Source organism: Chrysemys picta, chromosome 3 (assembly GCF_011386835.1).
Source record: "Chrysemys picta bellii isolate R12L10 chromosome 3, ASM1138683v2, whole genome shotgun sequence".
Lineage (NCBI taxonomy): Eukaryota > Metazoa > Chordata > Testudines > Emydidae > Chrysemys > Chrysemys picta.
This window is the reverse complement of record NC_088793.1, coordinates 109,753,458-109,769,406: the sequence shown is the minus strand read 5'-3', so window position 1 is coordinate 109,769,406 and position 15,949 is coordinate 109,753,458. Positions and strand designations below refer to the sequence as shown.

Below are 15,949 nucleotides of genomic sequence, written 5' to 3'. Positions count from 1 at the left end.
TGTAAATATAAATAAAACTGACAAAGAATCATCTTCTGCACAGATGTTGGGACAGTACCAAACAGAAATGGATGTCTAAACATATTAAAATCAGGTTAAACAGTGCTAAACAAGACAAATCATCATATATAGCTTTATGCCGTAGGCTTTTTAAGGGACTCTAAATCACAGTCTTCCACATTCTGTGGGTAATTTGACTTAGTTCTGGAAAGAATAAAGTTTAAAGCCTTCCTATGCCAGTTTTCTATTTAGCTGCCTGTTGTATTCTGTCCCAGAGTTGTGTTTCAGACAGTTTCACAACAGAAGTTAATGAGCAGATTTATTTTCTCTTTTTGGTCCTCATGTGGATGTGATACAAACATTTGATATCTATGTGGTCTTCCATTTTGGTAAATTCCAAAGGTTTTATCATAATTCCATCTACACATTTCACGTTACCATTATCCTTCCTGACAGGAAGTTTTCCTGTTTCATCAGCATGGCTAATTTTACAAGTTATGGCCTCATTTCAATAGCTGCATATTGTTCTGGCAAAGTTGTGCGGGGAGGAGGGTGCTCTGGTTCCCCTTCTTTTGCAATCCAAAAATTCCGTAACATCCATCTGTTTTTACTCTGTCTAGTCCCACTCTTGGTAATTTACCTTTACCACAGGAGAAGCTTGTATATTGTTTATTTTTGATCAGTAGGGAATCCAGTAGTTCTTTTATGGGTAGAGCACTAGCAGTCTGACAATTTGGTTCCCTCTGATATTTTTTCATTTTCCAAATCTAACCAATCAACAGCTGAGACTAATAATAACGGATCCTCTAAAAATCAGCTATGAGTGGCATAAAAAATAGCTTATTGGAGTATATAATAATAGTTTGCTCTTAAATTGCACACCTTTCATCTCAAAAGCTTAAGTGCTCTCTTTTTATCCTTGTGATTCTCCAAGAGAAAGACGTTAAGTGATTTGCTCAAGAGTGCAGTGGAGTAGTTGGGAACAGAACTCAGGACATTTGTTCTAGCCACTAGAAAAACACTGCATCATTTTTCAGCTGAACAGCTGAGCTACAATTGCTGGCACTGTCATTCACAGAACTAATGCCCACACTTTCAAGGCTCATTCTCTGCTGCAAAACCTCAATTTAAGTCATGCAGCCGCATTTTTTCTAAGCATTTCAAACAATATCATCAGATCTTGATTTTGCTGGTTGGGTAAAAGTCTCTGTTCTATTAGGGAGGCTGGTTTCCTGCCCCTGGGAAGGAAAGAAGAAAAATAAGTCTGCATTGCAAAAAATACATGAATGTCATGCTCTGAACATTACATGCTGTGTTGAGTGCCGTGGAATCTTGAAGCTCATCATTTCTGTCACTACCAAAGAGTTTTGCCCTATAGCATAGAACTACAGTTTAGGCACCAGGGAGGATAAGGGGAAAATGATCCTACAGTGTACGCATGCCTTTTTAAAAAAAAAAAAAAAAAGTTGACAAAATTAGAATTGTATGTAGGGACAAAAAGTTCGAGAAAATAATCAGATTCCAGGAATCAGGTTAATTTAAGGACTCTAAAACCTTGCTTTTCACTGAGGTACAGTTCCAAATTTTACAGCACAGGCCCATTGCTAATCAAATCTCTCTTTTACTATGTTTCTATTTCTTTTTACACATGCTCCTACCAAAAGGAGAGCTTTTATCACTTTATTTTAAAGAATCACAACTCTGACAAAATCCATATTATTTGTCTCAAGACAAATCACCACACTTCTCTCAGACTGTATTAATTTTTTAGAGAAAGAAAAGGAAGCAATTCAGAGCTGATTGTTTTGTGACACTATTAGGCTATACACAGTGAAAGATCAGACTGAAAGCAGATTTTCTTTTTAGTGAAAATACCTGAGGGAGTCTGCATGTTTCTGCTGTTCAGCTGCCAGTGTCTGGCAAATACATAGTGGCCCAGCAAATACCATTAGGAACCACAAAGATCTTTTTATGGACAAGGGGGAAAAAAGTGTTGTCTCCTAACAGAGAAATAGGAAAGGGTAAGTGTGGGACATGGGGAGTTTTTTGGAAGGTCTGTCAGTTTTTGTTTTTGTTTTGGGAGTGGGGGGTGCAGGCTCTCTCTATTCCATAATGTTGGATGCTGTAGTCACTGAGTAATTCTTTTGCATCACAGAGTGAACCAGAGTGAGAGTGGTTGAACTGGAACATTTGAAACAGAACACAAAAGATGACTGGTTGGCTCAGTGGGCTAATACTGTGTCCTTCCTCTCAAACATGGTTCAAACTGAGACCAAGATGGCCGTGATAGAAAGTAGTGACCTCAGGTGACTGTTCAGGGATCAAACCACAAAGCCCACCACAATTAGCACTAATTGGCACATTAGTTGTCAGCCTCAGCCGAAAAGGCAAGAACTGAACAAGCATTGAGACTGAAGTACCCGTCCCTCCATTAGACCATGGTGCTTCCAGATCAGGGATTTGGCACGCTGCTGGGACAATGTGGAAAAACTTGTACTCCCCTGCCAGTGCAGTACCTAGTCTGTAGATTCAGTGGTCACCACTGCACAATTAACATTTACAGCATCCTAGTATTTGTATTTGTCACTGTATTTGCAATAATACATATACTTATTGTAGAATAGAAAATACCACCATAAGGTACCAATGGCACCACAAATTATTTTCTTTAGTGACAACCAATATGAACATACGTCAGTCTACAGGACGGTAACCCTCACCTTTCACCAACAGTAACTTTACACTCACACACCATATAGCCAAAATTATTTGTTTTCTGGTGAAAAGCTTCGTAGCAAACTATGACACAAGTTGTATGTTAAGTGAATATGGGACAGTGCAGCATAGAACCAAGGCAAGTCTGTAGTTATTAGCTCAGCAAACTTTAATGTGAGATATTCAGTTTCACATGTGACTTGAGGACATTTGGTCTCCTCACTCTCTGCACCAGTCAAGAAAGTGAGGGTAAGAGGTGATAGGAGTTCACATTGCACCATTCTTTCAGAGTTCCTAATGGCTGGGATGGCACTACAACTTCAAAAGAAGTTGCTTACTTTTCTAGCTAGTGCAGTATCCATGCTATTAGTTCTGGTGATCTGTGTGAAACAGAATTAGGTTATATTTGGAGAAGACAGGCAGTTTTGGAGGAAAGAGTTGGTGAATCATTATAATCCTTCCTTGGAGCCATTCAGAAATGCTAAGTACTGCTTGAGGGAGACATTATGAAACAGTACATCACATATGACTTTTATGCAGGAGTATGGGATTTGGGCTGAGGCAAGCTCACAGTTGGATGCTAGTGGGACAGAAAAAGAGTTCTTGCACTGCAAAAAGAGTAGCAATCAAAAAGCACTGTGTAAAATACTATTATAGAGGATATCATATCAAATATTGATCCAGTTCCTGTGAACACATGAAGTTCAAGGAAGTCAATTTTCCCATTAATCCCACGCTCAGTCCTTAATAAATCTACCCTATATTCTGTCTTCATTTTCATTCTTTCTGCATTGGCAAAGTTGTTTTCAGTTCAACAAGCCAGACACACAACTAAACCGGATGTGATTTCTAAAGAATGTCCTGAAATACTTTTTTTTTTTAAAATAACGCTTTTAAAACATCATTTAAAAAAAATACAGAGTATCTGGGCTTGTCTTGTTTCCATTTTGCTTAAGTTTATTCTACTTGCTAAAAAGAATGACTGATGGGGAAGTTAAAATATTAAACCTGAATTTCTTTGTGCTTGCTCCCATTTTGTTTCTCCTCATTCTCTTTTTCAAACAAAAAACTGGCACCTCCAGATGTCCATGTTATGTACCGAGCGCTAGCGAGCATGATCTACTTTAATACACAAATCCTGTTTATAAATTATTTTATAGATCTCCAAGAAATTAAAATTAGAGAAGGGGCTATGAAAAGAAACAAAGTGGTTTGTTTCAGCCTATCTTCATTTTCAATTATTTGAGCTCCTGCTCATAATAATTTCCAAGAGGATGAGCAACCTTCACTTGAAAAGAAGCTCCTAGCCATAGAAAGCGGGTGACATATAACATACCTCCTTTTAGAGGATTAAAAGCCAGGCCTGAAAATGCACCAGGAATACCAAAAAATAAAGAACAAGTTGAGAAAAAGCAGAATCTCAGATTACAGGTAAATTATACAGAATATTCAACTGTCTTCCTATTAGAATCAGAATTTAGAGACTGAAGGCTTGTCAACAGTACCACTTAAGTCGATGTAACTTACTTCAGTTGGGGTGTGAAAAAGCCACCCCCCTGAGCGACACAAGTTACATTGACCTACACCAGCGCTAAATCGGCAGGGGATGCTTCTCCCACAGACATCGCTTCCGCCTCTCATTGAGGTGGAGTAATTATGCCAATGGGAGAGCACTCTCATGTTGGCATAGCACATCTTCACCCTGCTACAGCAACACAGCCGCGTCAGTGCACTGGCACCGATGTAGCGCAATAGCGTAGACTAGCCCTAAAAGAACAAAATGTCCCAGGTCATCCAGTCTTAACATCAGGTTTCACTAAATTGTTCCCTATTATAGATCCACAAGGATTTTGTCTAGTTTAGTCTCAAAATGGGTCAGATGTTGAGGGCTCTAACGAACTACGCCCCTTGGGAAGTCACAGGGTACTAGATCTTACTGTCAAAAACTTTTCCGTATATTTAGTCTACATAACTTTTATTTTATTTCATTCTAGTACTCTGAATTATTACCCCCTTATTATACTAAATAATGTACATCTTTGGTTAGTGGTTACACTCTTCAAATATTTGGAAAGGGCTACAAAACATCCCAACACCCAAATATTGGCCGAACTCTACATCTTTAGCACTTTTCATCTGTCTTTATAAATAAATTCCTCTAGTCCCCAACCATTTTATGCTCTTTTCTGATCTTCCTCCAATTTATCACTCTCTTTTGCTACAGATGCTCAAACCCCAACATAACATTTGACATGTGGATGGTTATCTCCCAGTCCCAGGACATAACGCCTGTGTAAATGCAGCCCTAGTTGTCCTGGCCTTTTATCTACCATCCCTCCACCACCACACACCCCAAATCAAGTTTAATTTGATGTCAATTAAGATTTAACGTGTGACAAGCAGACATTACTGCTTTCTACATTTTTCCCTCCCATTGAGTATTAGTGTTTCAGGTTATTTTTCCCTACCTTCATTTTTCAAACTTCTATTTCATTTCAGGAAAGATGTGGACAAATTGGAGAAAGTCCAGAAAAGAGCAAAAAAAATGATTAAAGGTCTAGAAAACATGACCTATGAGGGAAGGTTGAAAAAATTGGGTTTCTTTAGTCTGGAAAAGAGAAGACAGAGGGGACACGATAACAGTTTTCAAGTACATAAAAGGCTGTTACAAGGAGGAAGGAGAAAAATTGTTTTCCTTAACCTCTGAGGACAGGACAAGAAGCAATGGGCTTAAATTGCAGCAAGGGAGATTTAGGTTGGACATTAGGAAAAGCTTCCTAACTGTTAGGGTGGTTAAGAACTGGAATAAATGGCCTAGAGAGGTTGTGGAATCTCCATAATTGGAGATTTTTAAGAGCAACTTAGACAAACACCTGTCAGGAATGGTATAGATAATATAGTCCTGCCATGAGTGCAGGGGACTGGACTAGAGGACCTCTCGAGGTCCCTTCCAGTCCTATGATTTATATTTTTGCCTACATTTTTAATCTTTACCTGAGTTATTTCCTTGTTCTCAATGATGTTCAAAACACCTCCTAATTTAGAATTAATGTGCTGTTTACCTCACCTCTAGATCATCAACTGAAAATAATATTAAGACCAACCAGACCTAATGCAGACACTGATGGAACCACACTAACCACCACGTCCTAACTAAATACACACAGGCTTATGATGAATTGCAGTATAATACACTGGCGCCAGATTTCAACCCAACCAAGACAGGGCTCATTCCAAAGCAATATCAGTTATTTTTTTCAGAATCAGACTGAGATATACAATATCAAATGTTTTGCTGAAATCCAAATAGATTGATTCCATTGTTTTCCCTTCATCCACAAATTTCATAATTCTAACAAAAAGCAATCAATTACTCTTTGTCAGTATCTATTTATAAACTCTTTTCTCTTATTTCTCATCTCTGTTTTTCTATAGATTTTTAATTATTTTCTCTCTCAATAGTCCTTCCATAATTTTATTAGGGAGAGGGGATAGACAGAGGACAGTAGTCTCCAAGATGACTTTCTTTGAAGATCAGTACTATACGTTTTTTCCCCAAGTCTTTCCCAGTAGCTCATTAAGTTTTTCATGGCTTTTCAAATGTAAATTGTTATTAGTTCCTTAAATACTCTATATTGCATGTAAACTGAGCCAGTTGAAACAATGAGGAGTCCTTGTGGCACCTTAGAGACTAACAAATTTATTTGGGCATAAGCTTTCATGGGCTAGAATCCACTTCTTCATCTGAAGTGGGTTCTAGCCCATGAAAGCTTATGCCCAAATAAATCTGTTAGTCTCTAAGGTGCCACAAGGACTCCTCATTGTTTCTGCTGATACAGATTAACACAGCTACCATTCTGAAACCTGAACCAGTTGAGTTGCAGATGTTCATATTTCCAAGTATTACACTGCCTGGTTGTGGTGGTGGTGGTGGTGGTTGTATTTTTTTTTTTTGCCAACAATGTTTTTTATAGGCTCTTTCAGACTTCATAGTTGTCAACATTTCTTTATTTTGCTTGTTGGAGACAGACTCCAGATAAGACTTCAGTGTTCCTTTTCAATAAGCATTCATTTAATCCCACTCTTAATTTATTAATTAATTTCTCTCTAGCAATACTTTCCTCTCAATTCTTATAAATCCTTTAGTCTCTCTCACTAGTATTCCACCAACCTACTTTTGCTGCTCTTAATTGCCCCATGTAAACCATTCCTCTTTGGGTTGCTTTCAATTTACAGTGCAGATTTTTTAAAAACAACCTTCAGATCTTTGAGTGGTACTTTATAAAAGCATACTGGACACTACTTGTTCTTTGCCTTCATATTTTTCGACATTAATAGTGTGTTGCCTTTCAATTACCATACTTCCGTCAGGCTTCTTCCAGAAAGGGGGATCTTAATACTGCCTCTCATCCGATATTACTCACTTGATTCCTCAATTCCTCAAAATTCACTCGCCTGAAATCTAATATCCTTATGCTAGAGCAGGGGTAGGCAACCTATGGCACGGGTGCCAAAGGCGGCACGCGAGCTGATTTTCAGTGGCACTCACACTGCCCAGGTCCTGGCCACTGGTCCGGGGGGCTCTGCATTTTAATTTAATTTTAAACGAAGCTTCTTAAACATTTTAAAAACCTTATTTACTTTACATACAACAATAGCTTAGTTATATAGAGACTTATAGAAAGAGACCTTCTAAAAACGTTAAAACGTATTGCTGGCACGTGAAACCTTAAATCAAAGTGAATAAATGAAGACTCGGCACACCACTTCTGAAAGGTTGCCGACCCCTGTGCTAGAGCATTCTTTAAGCTCATTCCTTATTCAAATAGCTCATGTTTCCAAGGTTTGCTTTTGTTCTTATATTTGTCAACAAGTTCTCTAGTGACAGATCTTTGTAGATGGAGAATCTGAGTCTTGTGGATTGTTTGCATGGCAAGTTACTGAGCAGCAAGTTAGGGTGTGGACCTACAGCACACCAGCTTGCTGTTTGTCCAGTGTGGACACTGCTACAGCACAGTAAAATTCCCAAGTGCAGCAACCATACTCTGGGACTTTCACTGTGTTGTTAATGCGACTAGGCAGCTCTGGGATTGTGAAGGGACCTTAAAGAGGGCATAAATTACATTTACTCTCACTTTAAGGTCTCTTCACACCGACAGAGCAATATAAAGCAGACTTAGTATAAATGAGAATTAGCTCCAGAGTTTCTACTATTGAGATCATAAATTTGTCTTATACATAGTTCAGGAATGTCCCTGATGATGTACGTATGGCTGTACTTGTCACTCATCAAATATTAGGTAGGTAAACAATGCCACAGCTACAGTATCCTGTGGTTTCGACCACCCCAAGAGTTGCTTCAGGAAATTCTTGTTCACTCTCTCTCCTAGTGTCCTTTTACTCTGCTATTGTTTCTCCTTTCTGCCCCCAATTGATTGCCACTACTTCATCAGCTTGAACAGATGTCAATACTTTACCAAGTTCAGACCATTTAAATATTAAGGGTGAAATCCTGGTTCCACTGAAGTCATTGGAAAAACCTGCATTGACTTCAGTGGGCCACAATTTTACTCTAGCCTTTTGCCACAACTATCCCTATACTGATTTTTGGGGGGGGGGCCTTATTCCCAGTCATGTTTTTCAAACTTCCATAAGAAGACTGTAGCACTCTGTACCTGAAAGCAACACCCTTTGGAGCCCCCATATTCACCCATCATATAATTATGATATATTTCATACAAAACATGCCATGTAAGATATCATATGAAAGGTCAATCTGCTGAAACAGATTCTTCTGTCAAAATATGTACTGCATTAGTGTGTATGAAGTTATGAGATTTTGCTGTATGGTTGTTACTGAAATATGTTGTAAGCTTAAGAGACTCTAGTGCTAGAGGAGACAGGCTGTGTATTAAAACAGTAACCTGGCTGCAACATCCAGAGAAGTAAGAAGAACTGATTGATCCAAATACTGCCTAGTCTAATAAGGTTTAAGATTTAGATAGTGTGCTTACCTTTTATTTTCTTTGGTAACTATCTCTGACCTTTTGTGCGACCACTTATCACTTAAAATCTAACTTTCTGTGGTTAATAAATTTGTTTTACATTTTAGCTAAAACTATATTTCGGTTGAAATGCGTAGGAAATCTCAGCTCAGTTTATAAAGGCTAGTGTGTATCCTCTCCACATCGAGCGGGGAGCGGACTGGGTAATAAACTTACAGTGGTCAGGCTTCTGACCAGGGCAAGACTGCACAGTTCTGGGGTACAAGGCTGGGAGCATTTGGCTGGTGCCTTTTTCAGTGTGATTCATGAGTGGCTCAGGGAGCATTCATGCAATGTAGCTGGGAGTGGGACCCCACATGCTGTTGTACTGAGTGATAACAGGGACTGGAGGCGTTTGGTGCTTGTCAGCAGCAAAGCATTGTGAGAGACAGCTCAGGCTGGAGAGTTAAGGGGGCACAGCAGTACCCCAGTTCCAGGTTTTACCCCAGAGATCCCATCACAAAGACCTCTAGTTATTGCTACTTTCAAAATTTGAGGACATCACCAATGTCACGTGAAAGGTGACTTTGAGCTACCTTAGTGTTCATTATACCCATTTTATTCAATATCTTCTTACATGTTTTGGATAATGGCATAGAAAGTACACTTATAAAATCTGCAGATGATACCAAACTTGGAGGGTTGCAAATTCAAAATGATCTTGACAAACTGGAGAAATGGTCTGAATTAAATAGGATGAAATTCAGTAAGGACAAATGTGAACTACTACAATTAGGAAGGATTAATCAGTTGCACAAATACAAAATGGGAAATTACTGCCTAGGAAGGAGTACTGCAGAAAACGATCTGGGGGTTATAGTGGATCACAAACTAAATATGAGCCAACAATGTAACACAGTCACAAAAAAAGTGAACATCATTTGGGATGTATTAGCAGGAGTATTGTAAGCAAAACACGAGAAGTAATTCTTCCACTCTACTCAACACTGATAAGGCCTTAACTGGAATATTGTATCCAGTTTTGGGACCACACTTCAGAAAAGATGTGGACAAATTGGAGAAAGTCTAGAGGAGAGAAACAAAATTGATTAAAGGTCTAGAATACATGACCAAGTAGGAAAGATTGAAAAAAGTGGGTTTGCTTAGTCTGGAGACGAAAACAGAGGGATGACATGATAACACTCTTGAAGTATGTAAAAGTCTGTTATAAAGGAAAGGGTGACAAGCTGTCCTCTTTAACCACTGAGGACAGGATAAGTAATAATGGGCTTATATTGCAGTAAAGGAGATTTAGGTTAGACATTAGGAAAAACTTCCTAACTGTAAAGGTAGTTAAGCAAATTAACTAGGGAGGTTGTGGACTCTCCCATTGTTATACATTTTCAAGAACAGCAAGCTGATTTTCAGTGGCACTCACACTGCCCGGGTCCTGGCCACCAGTCTGAGGGGTTCTGCATTTTAATTTAATTTTAATTTTAAATGAAGCTTCTTAAACGTTTTAAAAACCTTATTTACTTTACATACAACAATAGTTTAGTTATATATTATAGACTTATAGAGAAAGACCTTCTAAAAACATTAAAATGTATTACTAGCAGGCGAAACCTTAAATTAGAGTGAATAAATGAAGACTCGGCACACCACTTCCGAAAGGTTGCCGACCCCTGGTCTAGATAATACCTAGTCCTGCCTCAGTGCAGGGGACTGGATTAAATGCTATCAAGGTCCTTTCAGTCCTACATTTCTATGATTCAAAACTTTTAATATTACTAAGTCTTAGTATATTCAATAATAGTAGAGAAAATAAATAGCAGAAAAGGACGAACAGCATCTTTAAAACATGAATTTATACATATTTTAATTCTTTTTTAATGAACACATTTTTTCAGAAGAATATTCTCTCTCTCTCAAATACCAGCTCTTTCCCATTCTCTCTTTCAATTGGTCTGCATACGTGCTAATAGTGTGTTGTAATTCTCCAACAACGTAATTCATATTCAAAATGTTCCCTACATTTACCTGCTTGAGCTATAAAACATTTTATCATTTTTGTTACAAGCATTCATAAAAGCTTTCTAAGTTCATATAGTGTTTTCATAAGTAATGTTGCAGTTTTAGCTTTAGGGGAAAGATCTATCAGTTTTATACCTTCTCATGAAGCAATTTTTCTGGTCTTCAGTGATAACCTCATTCACTCCCAAAATACCTGAAACCCATTTGGACATAACAGTAGAAAGTGTGCTCTTTTCATTGGATAATTGGCCTTTTAGGTTATTCCATCTCTTATTTCTGAATATTATGATGCAATAAACTATTTTTAAAAAATTGTGTCCGACAAATAAGGAAAAGTTAACCACTGAAGGATGACATTCTAGTATGTTCTGGTACAACATAACTGTTGTGCTGCTACAAATACTAGTTATGTCCTCAAGTGATTTCAACGTACAACAGTTATGTAGCAGGTTCAGTAGAGGATTATCAAAAAAAAAGAGTTAAGCATTCATCATTGTGTTCGTCTGGAGAAGTCCGAGGAGGAAAAAGGAATACCTCACATATGAAATATTAACCTGAACTTAGAATTTCCTCTGATCTTCCATTTCAGCAACATTCTAAATGTAGTTCAAGGAAGGGCTGGGTTTTGTTTCTGCTTTTAACAAATTTACAGCCTGAAGACTCTGAGTTTTAAGTTATTACTTTACCACGCTACTAAATTAGAAGAAAAGCAATTTTGATTACAATTTGAGGATAATGCCTGTTTTTGTTTATGATGCTCTTAATTAGATAAGCACCCTGTTCGTCTGAGCATTCATATTGTTGATGCTAATTTCTTTGCCGTTGCTGACTTCCCCACTGACCTCACAGGGGGCTTCTTTTACATGAAATGTAATTAGTATTTTCTAGGTTATGCAACAAGGAAAAAAATAGTGAGACACCAATTTGTTCATTCAAAACCCTAATAATGATTATGTAACTTCTCATGCAGAATTTAACTGTTAACTCTATATTTCCACAAATAAACAAGAGAAGTACATACTGCATTTTCTTCAAAGGTTTGAGGAGGTGGAGACGACAACTTAAGAGTGTAAATAAAGATTTCCTTAAAAGCTGTTTTCATTTTGTAATTTAATTCTCAGAAGCAAAAAAGGAATGAAACGTTCCATCATCAGTCTCACATATCACTGCCTTACACTGACACCTGCTGGAAGTGGCTGGGTTTGTAAATATTTCCTTTTCTATCAGTAGCTGATTTAGCAGGGCAGGACAATTCAAACTCCAGTTTAATCACCAGGGTATCTTTAGGAGCACTAAAGCAAAGCTTTTAAAGAAAAACATACAATATATAATCACAAATGTCCCAGAGCCTACCATTCAGTCAGAAAATATGTTTTAAGTAACAGTTTCTTTAAGATTTTTAATATTCCTTGGGTAGATTTAAAGTCAAAACTACATACATGATAGTGTCTAGACTTCCACTTAGTAGACAATTACTGCTGCTATTAACTCCCATCTATAGGATTCATTGAGTACTTACTACCAGGTTGACAAACATTGTTACAAGGTAGTTTATCTACAAACATAAAAATGACTAAAAAGATGCTTTTATGTATTCATAATTACTAGTAATTTTACAAAAGTGAGAATGAATATTTTCTTCTCCATTAATAAACAACTGCTTTATTTGCATGACAAATGTTCTTTAACAAAGCAAATTATTCATTGTTAAAATGACAAACAAAAAATACTGAAGCAGACATGCTTAAATAACTTGCATTTACACAACAAACTAGCTATTAATTATTCATTTCTGTGAATTGAAACACTGCTTAACTGCATTAGGTAAACGGGACAATTTCAAATGTATATACAAAGGGAGTACAATCATCCTGACATGCCAAAACTCTAGCCGTGCTAACTTACATTCTATTAAACAACTATTACTTTTTGGTCAAGTTTAGAAGTAATGAAAAAGACAATGAAAGAATATAAAGCATTTGGGCAATGCCTTTGTAGCTTATTTCACCTCAAATTTCCCCCAACAGAAACTATCTCACATTGATGCAAAACGTCATGATTAGCTAGCAGCATGCCATTTTCCAATCTAACCAGAAATGAACATTGAGAACTTTTCAGTTTACCTTCAGGCGTGCATTGGTTTACATATCTCATATGTAATTTGTGTGTACTTTCAGTATGAAACAGAAAGGTTTAAAAACATCATAAGCACCAATAACCAACAATTGCTTCAAAAACAGCCAATGGATTTCATGGTAATGTCAAAATACCCTTCTTCTCATGGGCATGCACCTCTCCCAATAATTGTACTGTCAAAAGTCATGAAAGAGAATCCACCTGTTAGGCTCCAATAATCCATGACAACATAGCCTAACATAAAGCAACATGCTAACTGTCTAAGAAATGGCTTCCAAAATACAGCACAAACTTGCATTCAAAAGTCTCACATCCATGAAGTGACCATCCTTTTAAAAAAAAGCTGACTTCAAGTGGGCTGCTTGGGATACTTTCACAGCAACAAAGTTGTCCAGCTGTACCTGTGCAATGTATGGAACAATACTACACTCCTGCTGGAGTCTGAACATTCAGTCTCAAGGAACGAGATAATAGTTCTATCCAAACAAAAAGTTGTCAAATCTGTCAACATGATTTTCATCTAACTTTTTTTTTTAATTTTGTAGAACACTCAAAAAATAGAATAGGAAAATAGAAATGTTAACACTGTTTACTAACCTGCTGAAAACATATGCTTGCTTAAAGTTTGTTTCAACTCAAAAACAAACAAACAAAAATAGGAATTTAAGAAATTCTAAGTATCCTGGATAATGACTAAATAGGAGTTAAAGAACTATAAGACATTTGCCAGAACCTAACCATGGTCCAAAAAAAAAAAAAAAAAAAAAAAAAATAGACTTCTAGGGAAGATAATTGAATGTCAACAGTTTCTTCACAGAAATCCTTAAATGTTAGCCAAAAACATTTTATCCAAAAAAGCCACCACCTCGGCAAGTGCATTTAAAGCAACATATTTCACATTCTTGAATAACTCATATGTATGTACGTACAACAGAATATAACAGGCTTTCAAAATTTACTTTCTAGAGTAGGATGCCTTCTTGCCACCCATCCTATTTGTTGGCTTTTTGAGATAAAAGTAAGGTCTACAGACTCCCAAAAGGTCTTTTTTTCCCATTTTTTACTCACCTTACAAAGCTTTTGGTAACGTGGGGAAGAAACTGCCATCCTCTGCAAGCGATGCAACAAGACCACAACTTTCTGCAGAGATGTTCTCACCACAGCCATCATTTTAAGTTTGCCACACTTCTGAAGACACCTCAGAATTTGCATTATAAATGAAGAGCAACTATGATTTCCTCCTGGTCACTGGACAATGATTTGCCAGCTCTCTGAGCATGCTCGGTTCCAGGATTGCTTCTGAGAGCTACAAAGCTTTATATGTCTCAAAGGCAAAGGAGGTTGATACAGCATAAGTTTCTCTCAATTAAAAATAAAAACCAAGAAAATAAAACCCTTCACAGATCCTCCTAGCCAGTATTTGCTCAGCTCAGCATGCACGGGGAAAGAATGAAGTTGTTGAGCAGCCGAATGTCTGCTACCATACTGGAATGCACTGAATAGCAGAGAAGATTATTAACTGAAACATTAAAGCTGCAGAAACAAAAACAGAATTCCCTTAGGAAGACAGCTCCAACATATCCCAATAGTTCTTCCCTTATAGCTGTTTTATATTGAGAAAAAGAGAGAGAACGGCATTCACTCCCTCACTCTGGAGAAGGGTGTTCTCCCTCTCAGACTAAATGCAGCTCTGGCAGAGCTGTGGAGTGAGTGAATAACAGACCGTGTTATCAATCTTGAGAGAAGAGCAGAGGGATACCTGCCCTAATTATATCAACCATATGTTAAGGGCTAATAAATCACAGACAGGCACATCTCAAAGCTAGATTATTAATACAAAAGGAAAAACTGCCAGGGACAAATCTCTTTCCTGTGAAAACTCTTCTAAAGCTAATTCATCCAAAGGGCTCCCAAACGAATAATTTCCACGCCAGCAAGCATGAATATTTTTAAGATGCCATTTCCAATTAGAACCCTTTCCTGAATGACTCATTAAGAAATGGAAACAACAAGAGTGAGAATAGGATTTTGGCAAACTGAAGATTTCAAGTCACGATCACGATCCCTAGACAGGGTCTCCACTGCCCTGAATCCTCAGAGGCAACACTTTGATGTATATTCACCATAAAGTAGTATTATTTAAGCAAGCTATCTAACAGCAGAAATAAGACACTACAATGTGGGAATTTTTTTAATACCTATAACATACTCCAGGTGTAATCCAACCAACATACGTAGCCATATTACAGCACCACCACATCCAGCCATGTCTTATTCCTTAGAGAGGTGAGTCAATAAAGACATTTTCATTTTTATTAGAGGTGCTGCCAGAACAAACATCCAAAAACATCAACACAGCAGGAAGCAAAACAGCTAGAGTTTTGGACAACACTGGATGACATCACTGCCTTAAAACAGAGACAGATCCAACTTTGATTATAGCAGGTGAGGTAATCAATGCAAACTGGTAAAAAAAATACAGTGTTCTACAAACCCATTGAAAAACAGTGCACAGGGAGGAAAGAACGCCCTATGAGCAAAACCCTTTTGAATTATTTTTACATTCATGTACATGGCTTCCACTATCATGGCATCCTAAAAATTCTCCAAATTAAGAGAGGGAAAAAACACATAGCTGATGATAACCACATCTCTGAAAGAAAAGGAAATGCACTTATACAACTACAATACCTATCAAAACAGAACAGAAAAAATATTAAATTAACATATTAATTAGAATGTTGGGTCTCAACCTGGGGGGTCAAGTCCCCAAGGGAAGTTACCAACATGTTCAGGGGCTCTTGACCACCTTTTCTTTCTTTATGGATAGATAGTTTCTGGACATCCCTCTGCTCTCCTATGGGAATTAAGAACATAAGAGCTTCCATACTGGATCAGACTATGGTCCACCTTGCCCACTGTCCTGACTCCAGCAGTGACCCATGCCAGAGATTCAGGGGGAGTATAGAGAAAAGGACAACTATGGAGTGACCCACCTCTGTCTTTTACTCCCAGTTTATGGCAGTCAGAAGTTTAGGTTCACCTGGGCAGGGGGTTGCATCCCTGCCCAGCCTGGCTAA

The 15,949-nt window shown here is 37.7% G+C and overlaps 1 protein-coding gene across 8 annotated transcripts in view; it reads right to left on the bottom strand.

Moving 5' to 3' along the window:
- The window catches only part of UTRN (utrophin), a 568,432-nt gene that overhangs the window by 292,968 nt on the left and 259,515 nt on the right, over positions 1 to 15,949 (bottom strand). Inside the window, exon 1 of one of the 8 annotated variants that reach the window (XM_065588782.1) lies at positions 13,938 to 14,560. The exons of the other annotated variants lie outside the window; for them this stretch is intronic. Coding sequence (XP_065444854.1) covers positions 13,938 to 14,081 — 144 coding nt within the window. The 5' untranslated portion in view covers positions 14,082 to 14,560. Of the gene's footprint in view, positions 1 to 13,937; positions 14,561 to 15,949 lie in introns of those variants that run through there. 8 annotated transcript variants of the gene reach the window in all.